Source organism: Budorcas taxicolor, chromosome 22, assembly GCF_023091745.1.
Source record: "Budorcas taxicolor isolate Tak-1 chromosome 22, Takin1.1, whole genome shotgun sequence".
NCBI classification, from domain to species: Eukaryota; Metazoa; Chordata; class Mammalia; order Artiodactyla; family Bovidae; genus Budorcas; species Budorcas taxicolor.
Window position 1 is genome coordinate 48,813,476 of NC_068931.1, and position 23,133 is coordinate 48,836,608.

At 50.1% G+C, this 23,133-nt stretch overlaps 1 protein-coding gene across 2 annotated transcripts in view; it reads left to right on the forward strand.

Moving 5' to 3' along the window:
• Positions 1–23,133, forward strand: part of CTIF (cap binding complex dependent translation initiation factor) — a 329,462-nt gene that overhangs the window by 78,386 nt on the left and 227,943 nt on the right. For both annotated transcript variants that reach the window (XM_052660394.1, XM_052660395.1), the window contains exon 3: positions 15,941–16,012. In XM_052660394.1, coding sequence (XP_052516354.1) covers positions 15,941–16,012 — 72 coding nt within the window. The remainder of the gene's footprint in view (positions 1–15,940; positions 16,013–23,133) is intronic.

The following is a 23,133-nucleotide window of genomic DNA, read 5'->3' on the forward strand; positions in this document are numbered from 1 at the left end:
AGATCATTGTTCAAGAATTGGTTCCATGTGTGACCTCAGGCAAGCAGACCCCTCAACTTCTCTGAGGCTTGGCTTTCTTACTTGGTGAATGAGGATGATCCTGCCATCTCAGGAATGTTGAAAGTTCAGAGGTGATAAGAGGCTCAAAAACTCCAGAGGAGCAGGGTGTTGTCTGTATCTGGAGGTTCAGGAGGGTCTCTTCTGCTCAGGGTCTGAGGCCCAGTGTCCATCTCTTGTACTTGTCCACCCTCAAGCCCAGGGCTCCTCTCCCAAGTAGAGAGGAGCCACATGTGTCCCCTGGTTTGGAGGAAAGCCAAGTGCAGCTGTCTGACTCACCATCTGGGTGGGCAGCAGATACAGAGCCTCCAGCTTTTAGAAGGCCAGAATGAACTTGTGGCTTTCCTGGAACTCAGGACCAGGAGTGGCCCTGGGAAATTCTGAAACCAAAATAGTGCAGCTCAGATTGGGGCTTGAACCTACGCTCTTAGTTGAGATCACACACTTGTCAAGACTTCATGAAGCTCGGGTTCTTGATGTCTTATCCCAGAAAGAATCCAGTGAGAGACAAAATGATAGGTAAGAAGTGAATTTATTTAGGGTGAAACATACTCCACAGAGTGTGGGCCATCTTAGAGGACCAGAGGCTCTGAAATATGGCTTGGTTAGTTTTCATGGGCTGAGTAATTTCATAGGCTAATGAGTGGGAGGATTCCAACTCTTTAGGGTGGGAGGAAGGGCAAGGATTTCCAGGCATTGGGCCACTGCCCACTATTTAGCCTTTTATGGTTAGCTCTGAACTGTCATGGTGCTGGTGAGTGTGTCATTTAGCTAATATATTACAATGAGGATATAATGAGGCTCAAGGTCTACTGGAAGTTAAATCTTTCGCCATCTTGGATCTAGGTAGATCTAATCAGCTTTTGTCATGTCCTGTGACTATATGGCTTCCCTGGTCTGTGGACTCTGGGGCTTCCCTGATAGCTCAGTTGGTAAAGAGCCCCGGTTCAATTCCTGGGTTGGGAAGATCCCCAGGAGAAGGGATAGGCTACACACTCCAGTATTCTTGGGCTTCCCTGGTGGCTCAGTTGGTTAAGAATCCGCCTGCAATGTGAGAGAGACCTGGGTTGGATCCCTGGGTTGGGAAGAACCCCTGGTGAAGGGAAAGGCTACCCACTCCAGTATTCTGGCCTGGAGAATGCCACGGACTGTAGTCCATGGGGTTGCAAAGAGTCGGACACAGCTGAGTGACTTTCACTTTCATGACTTACGTTGTTCTTCTCGAGGTTGCACTCTGTCCCCTTCCCTCCTGTTTCACAGCCATGGGGGTGCATGCCTTATTCCCATTGGAAGGTAGGGAAGGGAAGATCAGCCCCGAGAGAGAAATGGAAATATATGTGATGCTTTCCTGGGTGTCCTTCAAGTTCTAAGATCACAGGTAGTAGCGAGCCTGTAATCTAATCTGTTCAATATTCAAGCTGCAAGTGTGTAGTGAACACCTGCTCTGCACCTGGTACTGTCCTAGGACCGTGTACCCGGGAGTGAGCAAAAGAGAGGAAAAGCTCACCCCTTGTGGCCCTTATTCCAGGGGTGGATGGCAATTGCTCTGGGGAAAAATAAGTCAAGAACATGGAGTGTGAGGAGTGATGAGGGTCAGGAGGTGATGTCAGGAAGATGTCATCAAAGGCGATGGAGGCATAAGCCTGGATGGGAGTGGTCCAGGGCAGAGGGGCTGGTTGCTGGAGCAAAGGCCTTGAGTAGATAAGAGGGCTTGGCCTTGGCTCCAGCCCCACAGAGAGGCACGGGGCTGGTCTGGCATGTGCTGCCTGTCTCCCCAACGGTGTGGGAGACTCCGGTGGCCTCCAGCAGAGCATCCCCTGAAGTTTCCTGCAGGTGAAATGGGCTCTTCCAAGAGAGGGGTCTCAGGAAGCTGTGGCTTCACCCCAGTGGAGCGCTTTGCGAGTGGTAGAATCTCCGTTCCCATCAGGGAGAATTTGGAAGGAGGGGCCTTCCCAGTGCCTCTGCCCTCTCTGTAGGACCATCTGAGTTCTCAGGACACAGAGCTTCAATCTGGGCCCTGCACTCCCAGCTCCTGCTCCTGGGATAGGTTGGGCCTAGCCATGCCCAGATATCCACATCTGGAGCAGCTGTTAAACAGATGTTAGCTGTGAGGCAGAGTGTGGAAAACACCTGTGCCATCTAGATGCATTCCTTAAGCCGCCTGCATTCCCTGAGGGTCCCTGGAAGAATGCAAACACCTGGCAGGATCCTGGGATCCGCCTGTACGCTGCTGGCCAAGGGGGGAACATTCCAATCCTGCTCCCATCAACTACTCCCCCCTAACCCAAAACAGCTGGAGTCCAAACTCCAGGGGAGGGGGCAGCTGTGGCGACTCTTAAGCAAGGCCAGGGTTAGAAGTGTCTATATAACCACTCTTTGAAAAAAATACAGTCTCTTTATTGACACCACTTACTGGGAAATCTTTCTGCTAAAGCACTTTTGCTTGTTTTTATTTAACCTGATGACTGTTTTAAAGGGAAGCCAAAGACAAAAACAAAAAAACCTCAGAGAATGTCCCAGGCTGCCTGTCTGCAGTGGTGTTTTGATGTTTCTGGGAGAGAAAATTGTTAAGAATCTTGGAAACCTTGAGAAGACTTGAGGGAGTGGAGAAGAATGTTGCTTTTCAGTGGGTGAGGTCATTTTTTAGGATCTGAGAGACGACAGCTGACTCTCAGAAAGAAAATACCTCCCAATGCTTGTAGAGTGTGTGCTCCCTGCCCCTCCCCCACCCACAACTAGAAAGGAAAATGAATGAATGGATGGATGAATGGGAGGGAGAGAAGAAGAGAGAGAGGTTCCTTTTAATCCTAAATGAGTAACTCAGAGAATGTATGTTCTCAGTTTCCCAACATGTTTGGGATATCAATTTAAAATTACCCCACACATTTTAAGAGTGCCTCCCTTCCAATGGATTACAAGTCCACAAAGGCACATCCTGAAAATTGTCCTTACTCTGTCCTTGGGAGTAGGGAGGTGATGGCTCTAGTCTGCAGAAGAGAAAAACTGAGATGCAGAGATGGGACATAGCCAAACCCCACTACTCAGTGGTGGCTGAGCTGGGCCCTGGGATCCACCCCTTCCCCACTTACTTTTGGTTCCCTGATAGATACAGGCTGTGACTAGCAGGCTGCTGCTGGGAGGATAGTATGCTCTTTTTCCCTGTGGAATGAGAACTGGGATTGACCAGTAACCTTTTGAGGAAGAGACTGGGATGTTGTAAGTAGGGAAGTTTGGCACCTCTGATATTACTCGATGGTTTTATGGACCATCAGCAAGCTTTAAAGCAGTGTTCACCGCTCTGGCTGTTCATTGGAATTGCTTGGGAGCTTGGGCAGGTCCCACCCCAGAGTTGAGTGGAATGGGGACAGGTCTGGGCATTGACATTCTTGTCAGCTCCCATGTGACTCTGACGTCCTTTTCAGGTTGATGACCACAGCCACAGGTGGATTTGTCTGTCTCCCTTCCCCACCCCTCCATGGTGAAGGGCCTGGAGCTCTACTCTCTCGGAAGGATAGAATGTAGGGACATTGTAAAAAATAGATATGTCTAATGAAAGCGTGTTTCCCCCAGAATTCTTGGTAACAAGTCACATGAAGAGCCAGTGAGGGTGGCTCCTATAGTTGTTTTGGATGCTGTGAGGCTCTTGGAAGTCATGCATTTGGAAGAGACCTTACAGAGAGAGGAATAATAAGAGGATTCAGATGAGTGTGAAGTTGCTTTCTCACAGCATTTTCCTTCCCTCTTTCTCTTCACATTTTTCCTTGCATTCTGCTTCCCCTGTGCACTGTTCGCTCACCCCTCTTCTGTCCCATTCCCTCATTTCCTCCTGCCCTTGGAATCCTTCTTCCCTGCCATGGTTGCTCAAAGGAGGAAACGCTCAATGGTGGACCAGCCATGAAAGGCTTAACAGAAGTGAGTTTAAGGGGAACTGTGGGGTGGGTGAATATGGGGAGTCATTTTATCTTTCTCCTTATTTAAAAAGATAATTTATTTTTAATCACACAATTACTATATGCATATATTCTCATGATACTTAAGAATTCAAAGGCTAATTAGCTACTGCCTTATTCCACTGTCTCACCTCTACCTCCATCAGAATGATGAGTTAACTTCCTCACCTTTTTAATGACTTACAGAAATATATTATTTCCAAATCTTATATCATAGCTGGGGAGTATGTTGTTTGGGAACTCACCTTTTTCACCTAGCTGTTTGCCCTAGTGATTCCTCCAGGCTTGCACATCTGCTGTGTGCTGTGTAATGGCTGCAAAGGAACCCACAGTACGGATGTTCCATAGTTTAACCATTCACCTATTGCTGGACATTCAGATTACTTTCAGAATTTCCCCTGGAGATACAGGATACATCAGCGAACACTTCTGAACGTGTCTCCTCCTGCACATGTAAAAGCGTTTCTTTAGGTGGATGCTAAGAAAAAGAATAAAATGTGATAGCTGATGCCACATTGCTCTCCAGAAGGCCTGTTGTGTTATTTACAGGACCACCAGTGGACTGGGACAAATGGTCTCCTGTCGCTGTAATTTGCATTTCCTTGATTTTTAGTGAGGCTGAGCCCTTTTAAATCTGATTACCAGTTGTTTTTAAAAACAGGTTAAATTTTTATTTTACTTTTAAAGCAACAGAAAAACAGGGACAATCAGAAAACAGAAAGAAGCCCACCATAATTTTATGATAAAAACTAGTAGTTTTTGTGTATTATTTTTTTTCTTAATATACCTCTCAAGAGTTGAGCTTCTAGCATACATGTAGCTTTTAGCTTGTTTCCTTATTTAGCTTGGTCTCCTACACATTGTTTGGTGGTTTGGGCATAAAGTACAGTTGCTGAAACCGGCCAGTTACCATTGGCTACATAATGAAATATAATTAGAGCTAAGAATGATTAATTCAGGCCCTGTTCTAGGTTCTGGGGATAAAGTCATGAATAGAACTTACCTTCAGAGGGAGAAAGACAGGTGTTAGACAAAGAAGGAAACAGGATGTTAGAAGGTGATGTATACGTGAAAGAGGCAAGAAGGGCCCGGGGTGCTGGGCTGTCTAGAAGACTTACTTAGACCTTTGAGTACAGATTTGAAGAGGGTGAGAGTGAGGCCACTAAGAAACCAGCCTTCCAGGCAGAGGGGTTGTCAGGAACACAGCTCTGGTGTGGGAGTGTACCCCACTTTGAGGAGTAGCTTTGGAGCCAGTCTGGTGGGGACAAAGAGCCACATCTGTGGGGCCCGGTCAGTGAGATGCTAGAGGGTTTTGAGCAGAGGAGAGAGGTGGTATTGGTTAGATTGAACCACTCTGGGTGCTTTGTGGATAGTCAGCAACGTCGAGGGGTAGGGCAGAAAGGAAGCAGGGGACAAGGAAGTCCTTGGTTGGCCAAGGTCAGAGGTGATGGCAGCTTGGACCCGTGTGGGACTGTGGAGGTGGTGAGAGGTGGTCAGTTTCTCATACTTTAAGGCACAGACAACATGACTGGCCTTGACAATAGCCTGAGCCTGTGGAAGGACAGACTTTCCAGAAATGAGACGGAAGACCCTGGAAGATCAGTGTTGGGGAGGTCAAGAGTTCAGTTTTCAGATGTGAGAGGTTTAAAATAGTACTGGATTCTGCTGTACAACAATGGTGGAAACCAACATAGCATCATAAAACAATTTTCCTCCAATCAAAAAAATATATAAATAAGAGAAAAATAGAGTACTGGATGCTTTGGTAGAGGTGTCAGTTAAGCTGTTGGATGTACAGAGTGGCGTTCTGAGAAAGAGAATGACCTGGAGATTTACATTTGTAAATGGTGACATATGGGTGGCATTTTAAGCCCAAGGAGTAAGGGAGCTTAGACAGAAGGGTCAAAGACTGAGCTCCAAGAAGTTGGGACCCTGAGGAGGAATTACCAAAGGACAGGGAGGGGTATCCATGTCAACTCATTTACTTTACATAACAATGCTGTGAAGTTCAGTTCAGTCACTCAGTCATATCCAACTCTTTGCGACCCCATGGACTGCAGCACTCCAGGCCTCCCTGTCCATCACCAACTCCTAAAGTTTACTCAAACTCGTGTCCATTGAGTCGCTGATGCCATCCAACCATCTCATCCTCTGTCACCCCCTTCTTCTCCCTCCTTCAATCTTTCCCAGCATGAGGGTCTTTTCCAACAAGTCAGTTCTTTGTATCAAGTGGCCAAAGTATTGGAGTTTCAGCTTCAGCATCAGTCCTTCCAGTGAATATTCAGGACTGATTTCCTTTAGGATTCACTGGTTGGATCTCCTTGCAGTCCAAGGGACACTCAAGAGTCTTCTTCAACACCACAGTTCAAAAGCATCAATTCTTTGGCGCTCAACTTTCTTTATAGTCCAACTCTCATATCCATACATGACTACTGGAAAAACCATAGCTTTGACTAGACGGACCTTCGTTGGCAAAATAATGTCTCTGCTTTTTAATATGCTGTATAGGTTGGTCATAGCTTTTCATCCAAGAAGCAAATGTCTTTTAATTTCATGGCTGCAGTCACCATCTGCAGTGATTTTGGAGCCTAAAAAAATAAAGCCTGTCACTGTTTCCACTGTTTCCCCATCTGTTTGCCGTGAAGTGAAGCGAAATGATGCTGTGAAGAAGATGCTCTATTGTTGCGTGCTTACAGGGTAGGAAACAGAGGCTCAGAGAGGTTGAATACACTGCTTAAGGCCACTTAGTGAGCGTGTGGTCAGTCTGCAGTTCGAACCAGGTGGCCTTGCTGCAGGTGCCGTACCCTTAACCTGTGCTGTGGCAGTTTCTCTCGTCTTATTACAAGAAAGGGAAACAGCCTGAGGAAGGAAGGGACGTGCCCAAGGTGACAGATTAAGAGACAGAGCAGGAATATGAACTCAGATTTGCTGCTTCAAGAACTCAGGCTCTTGGGAATTCCCTGGCGGTCCAGTGTAGGACTCGGCGCTTTCACTGCTGGACCTGGGTTCAGTCCCTGGTCAGGGAACTGAGATCCTGGAAGCCTAGTTGTACAGCCAAAAACAACAACAACAAAAAAAACAGCAAAGAAACGAAGAAGAATTCAGAATCCTAAACGCTGCATTAAGCTGCCTCTGCAATAGAAAAGTTGCTCGAGTTTTTTGTTAGTTTGTCTTCAGATTGGAGGAAAAGGTTTTCTCCCTCTCAAATCTCAGCCCTTGGGCCGCATCCTCCCCGAGCCCCCCCACACCCCAAGATTTTTCTGGAGTGTCACTGTGGGTGAGAGAGTGAGCTGCCAGGCAGTCTCCACTCCCGCCTCCCCTGGCCCCCCTCTCCTGGTCAGTAAGACCATGGACAAGGACAAAGGAAGTGGTCTTGTATGCTCCGGACTTCCGGAAGCCCCCACCTTTAGGCTGTCCCATGCTGGGCTCCGTGAGGAAGCCCTTCTCCTCTTGGGCCCCTCACCAGGAAAAGAGGGTGTTGGGTGAGAGCAGCGGTTCCCACTAGACCTTCAAATTGCTCGCCTTCCCCGCCCCGGGTGGCCCTGGCACCCCTTGATTAAGAAGTCCTGGATAAGATGGCTTTTAAAATAATTTTTCACTTTGAAATAATTTCAGATGTGCATAAAAATTATACTAAGAAAACAAAGAATTCCTGCACATCCTTCACCCAGATTTTCCACTTGTTAATATTTTATCACATTTGCATTCTCTATCCTCTCGATAGAGCAACTGATCAATAGATTCTGTATATGGAGGGATTTCCCCTCTATCCCTAAATGCTTCAGTGTGTATTTACGAAGAACAAGGACATTCTCTTACATAGTCATGACGCAGATACAATACGATTATTTACTCTATAGACCTTATACTGCCCTGTTTCCCCAATAATGTCCTTTATAAAAACACCAAAAAAAAAACTTCTAGGTTCCTCAGTGAATTAAACATAGAGCTACTATATAACCCAGCAGTTCTACTTCTGGATATATACCCGAAAGAATTGAAAGGAAGTATTTGACCAGATGCTTGTACAGAATGTTCACAGCCGTATTATTCACCATAGCCAAAAGGTGGAAACACTTTTATTCATCAGTGAATGATTGGATGAACAGAATACAGTCCATACATACAGGAATATTACTGAGGCTTGAAAAAGAAAAAAAGGGAAATTCTGTCACATGGATGAACCTTAAGGACTTTATGCCAAGAGAAGTCATTCAGACACAGAGGACAAATACTGCTTGATCCCACTTCTGTTAGGCTTGTAGAATACTCAGATCCGTAGAGAATGAAAGGAGAAAAGTTGTCACCAGGGTTTTGGAGCAGTGGGATGTGGAGTGCCTGTTTGATGGGGACAGTTTCAGCTTGGGATGAAAAAGTGCTGGAGCTGGATGTTGGTGTTGGTTGGATAACAAGGTGAATGAACTTAATGCCACTGAATTATGCACTTAAAAATAGTTAAAGTGTAAATTATATTTTACTACAGTAAAATAATTTCTGGTTCAGCGTCGAATCCATGATCATAAATACTTTTAGCTTCCAGCATCTTCACTGGCTCTTTGAACTAACACCTGTTTATCCCTTTTACTCATTCTGCCTCTCTCTTGGCTGTGTCTCCCTGGATCAGTTACTTAGCTATGCTTTGTCTCAGGTTCCGTGTTTGCAAAGTTGGGGGTAATAAACAGGCCTAGGGATCTGCGTGGAGTAAATGTTCATGTATGTAGCAGTCTTCGTGCCTGGGTTTAAATGACATCTTTATATGTCCTGGTGAGGAACCCTTTGCTATACATGTTGCAAGGGACCTCTCACTTGTCTTTGTGTTTGTGAATTTTTTTTTTTAACACAAAATTTTAGACTTTGATGGAATTTAAAACTTGCGTCTTGGATTTTAACCAACTTGGAATGTGTTGTCCATGTGTGGTAGGAGGCAGACACTAGGGTCATTTTCCCTTCACTGGCTCGCTGGTTGTCTCAGTCCCTGTGTATATTGTTTATTGATGGTCTGTCCCTCCCTTCATGTGAGACACTGTCCTTATCATATACTAAGTTCCTGTGTACACATCTGTCTGTACCTGGATGCAGTTTTATCAGCTGGTCTTTTCCTCTCCTCCTACTGATTCAGCCTGCTGGTTTGACTCTGCCCTTGATACACGTCCAGGCTTCCCTGGTGGCTCAGCTGGTAAAGAATCTGCCTGCGGAGACCTGGTGTTGATCCCTGGGTTGGGAAGATCTCCTGGAGAAGGGAAAGGCTATCCACTCCAGTATTCTGGCCTGGAGAAGTCCATGGAGAATTGCTGTATAGTCCATGGGGTCTCAAAGACTCAGATAAGGCTGAGCACCTTTCACTTGATACACGTCCATGTCTGGAAGGGCAAGTCCAAGGATTTCAAACACCACTGGAGAGGGGGCTCCTGCAGCCTCCCTGCCTTGGGCTTTTCTCTTTTCACTCCTCCCTCAACCCTCAGTGGCGTCCTCTGTCCTCCGGCAAGTCTGCTCTCCAGATATTGTCCATCCTGGCAAGCAAATGACTGATAACAGACTTTAATTCTTTTAGCATGAAGTATTTAGAATCACTGATAAGAGCAGATAGAAGAAGCATCTGTTTTGAGTACAGAATAAACCATCTGTGCGCCTTTGTTTGTTAAACCTTAACCCTGTGCCGTCTTTGTTTCATCTTTTTAAATTAAGAAATAGGTGATAGCAGTTATGGTGAAGACCCCAAACCACCCTTGTGAATTCCATGGTCGGTTCCCCTGTACACAGATGTCCCACCTTTCCTGCCTCTTTGTGTTCCACAACCTTTTCAGGAGGGGCTACCTTACCCCCCCAGAGAACTTGCTCCCAGCTCTAAACCCTACACCCCAAAGGAGAAATACGCTGGGCTGACCCAGGCATGGGGGCAGGGCCGAGGAGAGTGTTCCCCAAGGGGGCCCTTCTCTTGTTCTGGAATCGTCTCATGCAGATGAGGACGGTTCCCGGAAGGCCTGTGTTTTCTCTAGGCAGTAGCTCATTAAAGGCAAAGGGGACGGAGGGGGTGGTGGCTTCAGGCTAAGCAGGAAGAAGATAGCTGGGCAGCAGGATCCCAGCAGATGGTGGGGAGCCCTGAGCAGGGAAGGGAGAACTCCCAGGGGCTTCAGACAGCAGCAGAGCGCGGATGTGGCTGGGGAGTTGGAGGTGGGGTGCCACACGGGCCCAGTGGGTGCAGCTTCCGGTGCTAAGTGCAGGGTAAAGAATCTGCCTGCCATGCAGGAGACCCAGGTTCAACCCCTGAGTCGGGAAGATCCCCTGGAGGAGGAAATGGCAACCCACTCCAGTATTCTTGCCTGGAGAATCCCATGGGCAGAGGAGCCTGGAGGGCGACAGTCCAGGGGGTCACAAAGAGTCAGACACAACTGAGCAACTAACACTTTAACTTGGGGGCATCAGGAAAGTTGTACCTTCCTCCAACAGCTTTCCCCAGGGCCACAGCTGGGTCTCTGGGGTGGGTTTCTGTGGACTTTGCTTTCTTGCTAGCTTTCCTGCACACATCAGCCCTCTGCTCACTGCTTGTCTGTATGATGCTCTCAGAGCCGCTCCCATTTCCATTGCTGCCTGCTCTCCCAGTGGAGACCTGAATGACTCAGGACGCGAGCCTCCTGACCAGAGGACTCCCCACACCCACACTCCCGGCCAGTTCAGCCTTCTAACAGCACTGATGATGCTCCCCGTCCCCGTGGCGCCCCCCGCCCCTGCCCGCCGCGCTGGCCCCTGCCACCCCGTCACAAGCCTGCCACCCCCTGTGCACCCGGGAGGAGGCTCTGACTGCCTAGCAGGAGGGTCCTGCTTGCTATCCCCTGCCCCTGAGCTGGCTGGTATTCCTCTGCTGGGTCCACATTCGGGCTCACTCTCCTCCAGGGATCCGGGCTTGACTGCCTTCCTTCCCCAGAGAATCCTTCGAGAGCACACTGTCCTTCTTCTCAGCCTTGCATCCCCCCTCCCCGTCTTACTGTTCCTGGGCATCTCACCTCTCCTGTGATGGGAGCGCTGGGTGCAGGTCCCACAGCAGAGGCACTCAGAAAGGTTGGCCGCTGTAAAGTTGAAGGTGACCTCTGACGAAGCAGAGCCGTCTCATCCAGGGGGCTGAGGCGGCACGTGGCTGTGCGGAAGACTTGGCCTCCCCTCTGTGCCTGCCTGTCTGGACAGCCAGTGTCGCTGCCTGCCTCTGCCCTGCCGGGGATCACGCTGACCCCAGGAGGAGGTGTCCCCACCCTCGGGTCACTGTTCTACGGGGTGTCACCTTGGCAGGTGTGCAGCTGGGGTTGAAGTGTTTGGGATGCCCCAGGGGAGGAAGCCTGTCTCTGCAAGGCTGTCCTGGGGGGGGACGAGGCGTGTGGCATGTAGTTCTCCCCTGGCTGTTAGCCACTCTGCATCTTGGGCACCCTCCCTGCTCTCAGCCAGGCTCCAGCCAGGAAAGGAGACACCCCTCAAGTATGGGGAGCAGTAAAGCAGAGGGATTGTTTTTATAGTAGTCCAGGTATTTTACAAATGTATATATCTAAACACATTTATCCATACGTGGATTACTTTTTTTTTTTTGCCATGCCATGCGGCATGCGGGATCTTAGTTCTCCAACCACGGGTTGAACCCAGGTCTCCTGCAGTGGAAGCATGGAATCTTAATCTTAAGCCCTGGACTGTCAGGGAAGTCCCTGGATTACTTTTTGTTTTGAAGTCCCTTTTGGCTTATAGCAGATGCACAAAAATAGTACAGGTGTTCCGACGCGCCTGCTCCCTAATATGAACATCTTATGTAACCATAGTGCAATGATCAAAACTGAGAAATTAGCATTGGTAAAATGAGATTTTACTCGAAAATCACCAGTGTATATCCTTTTCCTGTTCCGAGATCCAAATTTGCATCGAATTGTCTTGCTTTCTTATTCTCCTCCAACCTGTGGCACTCCTGTGGTCTTTTCTTATCCCTACAACCCTGACACTTTTGAAGGTCATTTATTTTTTTGGAAATTTCATCAGTTTGGGTTGCCTGATTGACACTGTGCATTTTTGGCAAGAACCCCTCAAGAGTGACATGGCCCTTCCCCGGGCATTAAGCTGGGAAGTCCATGGTGGTTCTATGTTTTATTACAGATGATGTTCTCCTTGATCACTTGGTTTAAGGTGGTATCTGATGGACTTCTCATGTTTTTCCTTTTTTTTTTCCCCCTATGATTTAATAAATATCTTTGCAGAGATGCTTTGAAACTGCAAGTATCCAGACAGGGAATCCAACCCAGGGAGTTGATTATCCAGATGATAAAAGAGCTGAGAAACTAGACAACCACAGGAAGCCATCGCTTCCTTTAGGCCTGAGGCAGAAAGGGTGGAGATGGTATTGCCAGAGCCCAGGGTTAGGGGTCTTACACAGAAAGCCTATCTGGTGAGGCTGGAGCCTTGCAGAGACCCAGTCACTGCTGGTAACACTGCCTGAGGCAGAGACAGAAGGGGGAGAGACTTCAGGGCTTCCCTCTCTTCTTCTTGTCTGCCATTGGGCCAACCCACCTGGAAGCCCCTGAGTCTGCAGGGTTCAGCCCCTCTGCAGTACAGAGCAGGGATGAGCAGGGAGCAACTTGGAGGGCACACTCTTTGGGGACTGGTGCCTGGCCTTTACCTGTTCCTTCAAACTGAGCTGGACTGTCCAGTATGACAGCCACTAGCTATGTATGGCTCTTGAGCACTTGAAAAATTGACAAGCTCTGGATTTCCTGGTGGTCCAGTGGTTAAGACTCTGCCCTTCCAAGGCAGTGGGCACAGATTTGATCCCTGGTCTGGAACTAAGATCTCACATGCCACATGGCACAGCCAATAAATAGCTAAATAAATAATAAAAAATAAATTGACAAGCTCTAAGCAGATTTCAAAATCTTAGTATGGAGAGAAGTATGTAAAATATCTTATTGATCATTTTCATATTAAGTAATTATTGAAATAAATGGATTGTTAAATTTAATTTTACCTTTTTCTTTTCCTTCTTTAAATCTGGCTAATCATTTAAAATTACATCTGTGGTTCCTATTTATTGGCCAACACGGCTGTAGAGGACACTTGTACCAGCCTGTATCATCAGCATTGTAGTAAAATGTCTTTCTTGTACAAAAGTCACATCCTTGACCCACAGTCTGGAGGTTGTGTCTTACACACCCAGGTTTTACACATCCAGGTTGGTGCTGGATCATGGAAAAATCAAGAGAGTTCCAGAAAAATATCTATTTCTGCTTTATTGACTATGCCAAAGCCTTTGACTGTGTGGATCACAATAAACTGTGGAAACTTCTGAAAGAGATGGGAATACCAGATCATCTAACCTGCCTCTTGAGAAATCTGTATGCAGGTCAGGAAGCAACAGTTAGAACTGGACATGGAACAACAGACTGGTTCCAAATAGGAAAAGGTGTACGTCAAGGCTGTATATTGTCACCCTGCTTATTTAACTTCTATGCAGAGTACATCATGAGAAACGCTGGGCTGGAAGAAACACAGGCTGGAATCAAGATTGCCGGGAGAAATATCAATAACCTCAGATATGCAGATGACACCACCCTTATGACAGAAAGTGAAGAGGAGCTAAAAAGCCTCTTGATGAAAGTCAAAGAGGAGAGTGAAAAAGTTGGCTTAAAACTCAACATTCAGAAAACGAAGATGATGGCATCCAGTCCCATCACTTCATGGGAAATAGACGGGGAAACAGTGGGAAACAGTGTCAGACTTTATTTTTTTGGGCTCCAAAATCACCGCAGATGGTGACTGCAGCCATGAAATTAAAAGACGCTTACTCCTTGGAAGGAAAGTTATGACCAACCTAGATAGTATATTCAAAAGCAGGAACATTACTTTACCGACTAAGGTCCGTCTAGTCAAGGCTATGGTTTTTCCATTGGTCATGTATGGATGTGAGAGTTGGACTGTGAAGAAGGCTGAGCGCCGAAGAATTGATGCTTTTGAAGAATTGATGCTTTTGAACTGTGGTGTTGGAGAAGACTCTTGAGAGTCCCTTGGACTGCAAGGAGATCCAACCAGTCCATTCTGAAGGAGATCAGCCCTGGGATTTCTTTGGAGGGAATGATGCTGAAGCTGAAACTCCAGTACTTTGGTCACCTCATGCGAAGAGTTGACTCATTGGAAAAGACTCTGATGCTGGGAGGGATTGGGGGCAGTAGGAGAAAGGGACGACTGAGGATGAGATGGCTGGATGGCATCACAGACTCGATGGACATGGGGCTGAGTGAACTCCGGGAGATGGTGATGAACAGGGAGGCCTGGGCTGCTGCAGTTCATGGGGTCGCAAAGAGTCGGACACAACTGAGCGACTGAACTGAACTGAACTGATGGCCTTGAGCCATCCACACTCACTCACAGTTCTGACCAAGTGTGTCAAACAGAAATTGGGCTCCTCTGGTTTTTGTGACTCATACAGGTTGTAGTTTGAGGTCGGTGTTCAACATAAGCTGGAGAGCCTACCTCACATTTAACACAATAGTACAAGCACCTCCATATACCTGGATAGCTCATTACAGTGGAAGAGCTGTACTGGTGCTACTACTCAGGATCTATGCATAGGTTTGTTTTTTTAGATTTGTTTATTTACGGCTGCTCTGGGTCCCCATTGCTGCATGCAGGCCTTCTCCAGTTGCGCCAAGCAGAGCGTTGGCTTTAGGCACAAGGGCTGAGTTGTCCCTTCGCATGTAGGGTCTTCCCAGACCAGGGATTGAAACCATGTCCCCTGCACTGGCCGGCGGATTCTTTCCCACTGGACCACCAGGCCTATGTATAGATTTTTTATGGCTTACAAAGGCCCTTCATTCCCACCTTTGCAGAGTCACCCAGTCTTGCTGTCCCCATATTATCGATGACAAAGTGGAGCCAGGGAGATAAAGTTGATTTCAGTGGCTCTTAAACTTCCTTTGGAAGGCTCGTCCAAGTAGAGAAGACAGGTCCTGCCCTCAGAGAGTGATTGAGCTGGTGGAGGGTGGGACCAAACACCCCGTGTGGCAGACTCTGGGGACAGTCACACTGCTGGTGGTCAGACCACCATGGGGGCCCGAGAGGCCCCTGAGCTCTCATGAGGTCAGTGGTGGGACTGGGCTTGAGCTGGGCTTCTGATGGCCAGTCTGGGGCTCTTCCCCAATGCCGTACCCTCCTGTCAGTGCACAGGTCCACCATATTTGGGGGCTGGGTGTACGGGATGATCCCCACACACGTGCCTCACCTTTAGCGCCAACCTTGACACTGTAAAGGCTTCCCTGGTAGCTCAGTTGGTTAAAGAATCCACTGGCAATGCAGGAGACTCCAGTTCGATTCATGTGTTGGGAAAATCCGCTGGAGAAGGGATAGGCTACCCACTCTAGTATTCTTGGGCTTCCCTTGTGGCTCAGCTGGTAAAGAATCTGCCTGCAGTGTGGGAGACCTGGGTTTGATCCCTGAGTTGGGAAGATCCCCTAGAGAAAGGAAAGGTCACCCACTCCAGTATTCTTGCCTGGAGAATTCCATGGACTGTGTAGTTCAGCAAAGAGTAGGGCACGGCTGAGCCGTTTTCACTTTCTTGACACCGTAGGGGCTGGTATGGCTGAAACAGGGTTAGGTGGTCAAACATGGTGCCGTTTTCTTAAAACTCCTGTTTACCCTGGGTGGCGTCTGGTTGGCTTTGGAATGTAGCTGGATCTTCATCGCATTGGTGGGCTTAGGCAAAGGAAAATGAGTCTGCTTCCTCACACATATGCCAAAGGGTCACCTCCATGGAATCTGGAGATGCCAGCTAGGACCTGCTGGTAGAGAAGGATTTGTTGTTGGATTTCATACCGGCTATACTTCAGTAGGGCGGAACCCTGCCTGGGGGGTGCAGGGCAGAGTGAGGACGAGCCTGTGTGTCCTACCATCACTGACCGCTCCTTTCTCCCCTGCAGTGGACAGCAGACTGCAGTGAGCAGCTGGACAGCAGCTGTTCCTTCTCCCGAGGACGAACGCCTCCGCAGCAGGTAGGGAACCAGCTCTGTGCTCTGGCAGGGGCTTACCGTGATAGTGTCTGTCTGGGGTCCTGGGCTGCTCGCTTTGGTGCTCCTTAGAGGTAGAGATGTGGGGAGAGCAGGAAATGGCACACGGGGAGTGTGGTCTGCCATCTGGAAAGTTCTCCCTGAATATCCAGCCCACAGTGAAGCCTCCGCTCCCCAGAACACATAGATTCATAAGGTTTATTTTCAGTAGCAGCATAATAACAAACATCTGCAAACAACTCATGACCCATTGAGAGGGGAATGGATAAATGATGCATGAAAAGTCCTTAGAGTGTAATGTAACACAGGAGTGAAGTGAGTGACGGATGCTACAGCTTCAGTGGAATATTATTCAGCAGTGAAAGGAGTGAAGTGGAGGCTCACACATCAGCACTGGTGATGGAGCCTATGAATAATGGGTCTTCTAGGGTTTTGGTGCTGGTGGGGCACTTCGGAGATGACTTTTGCTCCAGGTTTGCAGAGGACCTGGAGGGGCAGCCCGTGGGGGTGAGGGAAGCTAACCAGTGTCCTGGGACCAGGCTGGAGCCCCCTACTTCGCCCCCTGCTGCTTCCCTGTGAGATCCCAAGAGAACCCCCGAGCGGGTCCTATGACTGGGAGGGAAGGAGGCAGCTGCTCCTTGAGAACTGTCCCTGGTGACCCCCCGGGTCCCACATACCCGCTGGTTGTCGAGCTGTCCTTGTTGAGAACTTATTCTACTTGTGGGAGATGGTGGAGTCGGAGGCTGAAAACGCCGTGCATCTGTTTCCAGCCCGCAGCCCAGCCTCACGCTGTGCCTGTCCAGAGAGATAAGGGAGGCGCACGGACTTCAGTAGTAGCTCGCTCCCAGTTCCAGAGCAGCTGCGGTGACACATTGCCTGGGCCCACTTGCCTGTGTCTGATGTCAGTCCATGCTGCTGATGAAACCAGCTCTCCTCTGTTCTCTCCTGAGGGAAGGTGGTCTGTCCTGAGAGGGGTGTTGGGCTTTGCTGTGCCGTGGTGCAGGGGGACAGCTCTTCTGCACAGCTCTCACGTGCGGGTCCAGCTGATTCTTAGGTAGCACACCGTGTGCAGCCTGGCACGTGTGGGTCCAGCTGATTGTTAGGTAGCACACCGTGTGCAGCCTGGCACGTGCGGGTCCAGCTGATTGTTAGGTAGCACGCCGTGTGCAGCCTGGCACGTGCAGGTCCAGCTGATTCCTAGGAAGCACGCCGTGTGCAGCCTGGCACATGCGTGTCCAGCTGATTCTTAGGAAGCACGCCGTGTGCAGCCTGGCACGTGCGTGTCCAGCTGATTCTTACGTAGCACGCCGTGTGCAGCCTGGGTGAGGTGCTATGCCGCAAACTCGGTGGCAGCTCTCTTTCGTCCTCAGCTTCCTCATGTAGAAACCAGATGGCCTCTGAGGGTCCTTCTAGCTTCTCCATGCCATCTGCAGACAAAGAAGCTAGGTCTACAAGATGTCCTGACCTGACCAAGCTGGGACTTGACCCCAGGCCTCTCGCCTGCCCTGTCCCCTTATTGGCCCTTCTTCTTGTCTTCCTGTAGTAGATATCCTCCTGAGGAAGTCTTTTGTCCCCCTCACTAGACTACTGATGCTTGGTCAGGGACCCTGTTTATATTCCTGAGCCCCTCCAGCTCTTGACCTAAGACTTGGCATGTCAGGGGCACCAATCACTAGTATCTGGGGTTTCCTACGTGAAGATCCCCTTAACTCATCAGTGGCAAAGGTAGTCTTGGATTTGAGGACTCAAGAATCAGAGAGAGGGCTTCAGAGGAGGGTTGAAAGTCTTGGATGGGGACAGAAGAGGCTGGTAAATGAGAGGCCAAAAAAACAGCTCTCTGTTAGTAGGTATCTGTTTCTGGAATCTTCTGGAATCTTCCTTTTGGTCCTTTCTCCTTTATCTTCTTTTGTCCCTACTCTCCCTCTCTGGCCCCATTTTCCCATCAGTCTGAACGTGTTTCTAGTGGGGAGAGAATGGTTATCCTCCCACGTGCTTCTGTTTCTAGGGGGGAGAGAATGGTTATCCTCCCACGTGCTTCTCATCTGCCTCCCTCATGCTGAGCTGTCCTTTCACAGCTGGTGTCCCCCCGCCCCACGAAGGAGAGAGGGTGGGGATTTGGCCTGTTGTTGCTGCGTTGCTAAGCTGTGTCTGACTCTTTGCAACCCCATGGACTGCAGTACGCCAGGCTTCCCCGTCCTCCACTGTCTCCTGGAGTTTGCTCAGACTCCTGTCCATTGAGTCGGTGATGCCATCCAACCTTCTCATCCTCCTTCACCAGGGCCAGGACTTGTGGGAAGGGGGTACCCTGGCACAGTGAGGACCAGCTGCCCCTCAGTCCCACCTTGGGAAGCAGCTGAACAGTTGGCTTGGGGTAAGCAGAGGATAATGAAATGCAAGATGAAGTGCAACTTAAAGAAGAAACTGTAAAGGCACATGTTAGGTCCTTTCTTGTCAGGATGAACTGAGCATAGGTCCATTGTAGTGGGGAGCGCCAGGAGAGGAGGCGGGCTCTCAGAACATAAGCCCGCTTTATTCCCCGATGTCCTGAGGCAGGCGGGCTTCGTAGCCTGGCCCTCCTGGATGGCCCGTGGTGCTGCACGCTGCGCTGCAGTGCCTGGAGAGGCAGGAGCTGGACTGAAATGAGGTCTCCTGAAGTCAGGAGAACCTTGGTTTGGTGATGAAAGGCCTGATTGTAGACATTAGTGACGCAGTTGTACCCTTGTGGCTCAGCTGGTAAAGAATCCACCTGCAGTGCGGGAGACCTGGGTTCGATCCCTGGGTTGGGAAGATCCCCTGGAGAAGGGAAAGGATACCCACTCCAGTATTCTGGCCTGGAGAATTCCATGGACTGTACAGGCCATGGGGTCGCAAAGAGTCGGACATAACTGAGCGACTTTCACTTCGCTGATAAGGGTACGGACAGTAGAGTGGTGTTGGCAGGATGGACGTCCTTCTTGCCTCCAGCCCAGGAGCGTGTTCAGAGCTGGCGTGGCGGCTCGGCAGTGTCGGGTCAGCCTCCGTCCTCCTCACGGTTCTGCCCTCTCTCTTGTGTTGCCTGCGTCTGGTGGCCCGTGCTGGCTCATGTCCGTCTTCCTGCCAGGCCTGCACCCACTCTGGGCCTCGTCTCCAGGAGCCTCTGGTGTCCCCTCCTGAAGCAGCCATCTTTTTAACATTTTTTTTGGCTGCGAGGTATGCGGGATCTCAGTTCCCCGAACAGGAATAGAACCTACACCCCAGCAGTGAAGGTGGGAAGTCTTAACCACTGGACCGCCGGGGACGTCCGTGAAGCAGCCATCTTCTGACGCCCTCTGGTGGAGGGATCGAAGCTGGTCAGCATCCTTTAAGGAACTGTATCACAAGGAAAGCCCCACAGCTGGCTGGAGGCAGGGCCCCTGCCTGCCCTGCCCTGCCTGCCCTGCCCTGGGGTGGCCTCCCGATGGAGCTGCCCACTGAAGAGTGCCTTTGCAGGGTGTGGCTCTGATGGGATGGTGCTGCCCAGACGTTCCTCAAGAGCCCCTTCAGCCTCGTCCAGCAGATACAGGGGTCCTGGACCAGCTCGTCGGGATGCCTCCTAGCCCTGTGAGCACCCGCTGGCCTCCTCACTGCACCCTCTCACCCAGGCAGACACCCTCCGCCTCATACTAATCCATGCTGTGGTTGGGGTGTTCCATGGAAATATCTGCCTGCCCCTCAGCCCGCTGGCCAGCCCTGAGCTGGACGCCAGGGCTGCCTCTACATCCCTGACCCCCCCGGCCCAGGGCCTGGCGCACAGCGGGTGCTCAGCAATGATTCCTGCGATGGCTCAGAGCTGGTCTATGCAGTCATTCCCTTGCCAGCCCTGTCTGTCCCTCTGGCCGCAGCAACTGTGCTGAGCTTTCGGAGGTGGGAAGATGGTTGGCTCTACTGTCCCCCTGGGAAGAATTTCAGGGGAAAACTGAGGCTCAATTGAGGTAGCTGGGGTGGGCTGGCTGCCCTGGCACTTTCCTTGACTGCCACACCTTGGCCACCTGTGCCCAGAATTATAGGGCCGGCAGGAGGGTGCTGAAACTTTGCACTCTGCCCAGGAAGCTGTGTGGTGATGGGTCTCAGACCACAAGCCAAAACGGGCCGAGGGCAGGCCCCATTTAGGGATTAGTTTAGCACTGGGATTATTTTTTGCTGTTTTAATTAATGTAAAAAATGGAAAACAAACAAACCAACCCTTGCCTTCTCTGCATCCTTTCAGAGGCACGTGGTAGAAGTAAGCCAGGGTAAGCAGAGACCCATGAGATGGGAGGAAGGGGGCTCGGAGAGTCCGGAACAAAAAATGGGCTCCGTGTAGCCCTGAAGAGGCCCGACAACTGCCTGCCATTGGGGATGGGCTGTGTTGGGGACTGTTTGGCATCCCAGCAGCATCTTTCCCAGAGAGCTCGTCCATCACCTGGTCAGTTACTCAGGAGGTTGGAATACAGTTTCCACCTTCTTATTGTAATAGGGGAAGTGCCTGGAGAGGACTTAGAGGAAAGCACCTAGATTAAGAGCGTGTAGCCCACTGCGTTTAGACGACATTTCCGATTGAGACTTAGCATTTGGGAAAGGAAGCTGAAGGTGTATGAAAGGCTGTTGTGAAATCAAGTACAAATAGCTCTTCTCCATCAGCACAGAAGTGCCAAGGAAGGGAAATTGATATGCACGATAGCAGCAGGACCTCTGATTAGACCTTGAGAAGGACTTTCTGACTGAAGGACTGGTTGGCCCACAGCGTTGGCTGTTGAGCAAGGGACGGGATCTTTGCTGGGAACCTGATGAGCACACATCTTACCAGACAGGTTTGTGCGAAGCCCTGGGAAAGGCGGGGGTGTGTCAGAAATGTGTCCTGAGTCCTGGCTGAGAGCCCGTGACCCCTCACTCCCTGGAAAGAAGGAGAGAAGGCCACTCGCCTGTTCCAGCATGGTGCCCAACCACAGATTGGAGCATCGGGGTGAAAAGAGCCCTGTCCTAGGGGTCAGGAGAGCCAGGCGTTGACCCGGGTGTGGCACACGCTCCAGTGCCCCTTCCACACGTGAGACGCTGGGCTGCACGGCCCTCTCGAAGCCTCTCTGGAAGCCTCTTTCACTGTTTACACCCGCTGTCTCCATGAAGTGGGACCAAATAGTGGCTCACATCAGCAGCATCTGGATTTTCCTGATTTCTCTACTCTTTCCTCCACCTCCCCTGGTAGCCCTGCCAGCCTGCAGGTTAGGTGCATCCGAGGTGTCCACAGTGACTGTGACCCGGGAGGTGACAGTGGTAGGCACAGGTGAATGTCAAGTGTACCACTTACCACTGGCCCACGGGAAAGGGTAGAAGGAGCTTTCTGCCAGTCATCTTGCTGCCCTCCAGGAATTAGAGTATCTTGTTCAGAATGAGTCTGAAAACTCGTTAGTACAGACGGTATCTGAGTCAAAGTGCCTAGATTTTTAATCAGCTTCTATGGATAATTAAGAAATACCATGTGTAGGTTCATGGCACTGCTCTCTGCTCACTCAGCATGTCTTGATTACCTGCTGTGAGCTTGGCTCACACATGAGCTGGAGCCTTCGGGCTCACTGCCTGTTGTGGAGTAGAAGCTAAAGGCACAGACAATACGTCCCCCGCTCCTACCAAAGAGATGCCCTGATCACAGACACTGTAGTCATTCCGAGGAATGGTAATGGTCCTGTTGGTCTCCGAGGGTAGGGAGATGCCTGCAGGGCGTGAGACTTGATCTGAGCCTTCAGGAATGGGTAGGATGTCGGACGAGATGAAAGGGAAGAGAGAAGAATCGGAAGAGGGAAGAAGCAGCGTCAGCAACACTGGCCGTAGCGCTGGGATGCTAGGGAGGCAGGAGAGAGCAAGCTGGAGTAGCTGGTTAGCACCAGGTGTTACTGGAGTGGTGGGGGGTGAGGATGGTGAATGCAGAGGTGTCTTCGTGCCCCACTGAGATGCTGACCTGGTGTCAACCCACCCAGTGTATACCTTGTATATCATATTTTCTCTGGTGTCCATCAGGGAAAGTCTGTCCTCTTGTATCAGTCAGGAGAGCCCAGGAACTGCTGCAGTAACAAGCAGTCCTGAATCTCAGTAACTTTAAACCTCCCGTTCAGGACCCAGCTTGGTGGAGCAGTTGCCATTTTCACCAGTCTTCATGGCACAGGGCAAAAAAAGAGTCTTGCATTGGCAATTCAGCACTCCAACCGAGGTATAACATGCATCACTTCCACTCTTGACCCATTGCCCAGAACTAGTCATATGGCACCTCCCAACCATGAACACACTGAATAGTATAATGCTACTACGTGCTGGAAATGGGGAAACCAGAACTGTTTGGTGACTGGCTAGAAGAATTCTCACATGCCCCACTTCTAGAAGAAACTCACCAGGGGCTGTGGCTGACCTCCTCTTCCCTGATCTCCACCACATTGGATCCGGAGCTAGGCAGGTGTCCAGTGAACCCTCAGGGCGTGGGCTCTCAAGATGAGAAAAAGCTCAGAGGTCACCTTATCCGACCCCTGCAGTGCAGGGACCTCCCCCCCCCGCCGCACCTCTACCCCCCACCTGGTGTGTCCATTGAGCTGCTGGAGGTTTCCAGACATGGGGAGCTCACTGCTTCAAAAGGCGTCTCAGAGCATGTGAGGGAGCTCCACTGATAACAGTGTCTCTGATTCAGCCGAAACCGCCTGCTCATAACTCCAGCTGATGGTTTCAGTTTGACTCCCTTCGTCTGTGGCTATTCAGCCTCCGTCCCCGCAGCCCATCATGGCAAGGCTGCTTTTGGAGCTAAAGATCCTCGTTCCTGTCATGGTTCGTGCATTGCTTTTCATCCACTGATCCAATTAGCACCTCATGGTTGGGTGCTGGGCATCTTGCTGGGGACTGGGATGGCAGATGCGGTGGGTGTGTCTCTGTTCTCAGGGAGGGTCTAGTTGGGGGCGGGGACAGGCACTTACATCACAGGGCTAAGAAGTGTGGGGCAGGACACCGTGGCTCCCAGGTTCCGCCTTTGGTTGCTTTGCTGGGAACGTCGTCAGTATGGACTGCATTCCCTCACACAGCGTGATCTGTGAGCCTCCGCTGCTCTCAGCATGGGAGCGTCTCTCTTCCAGAAG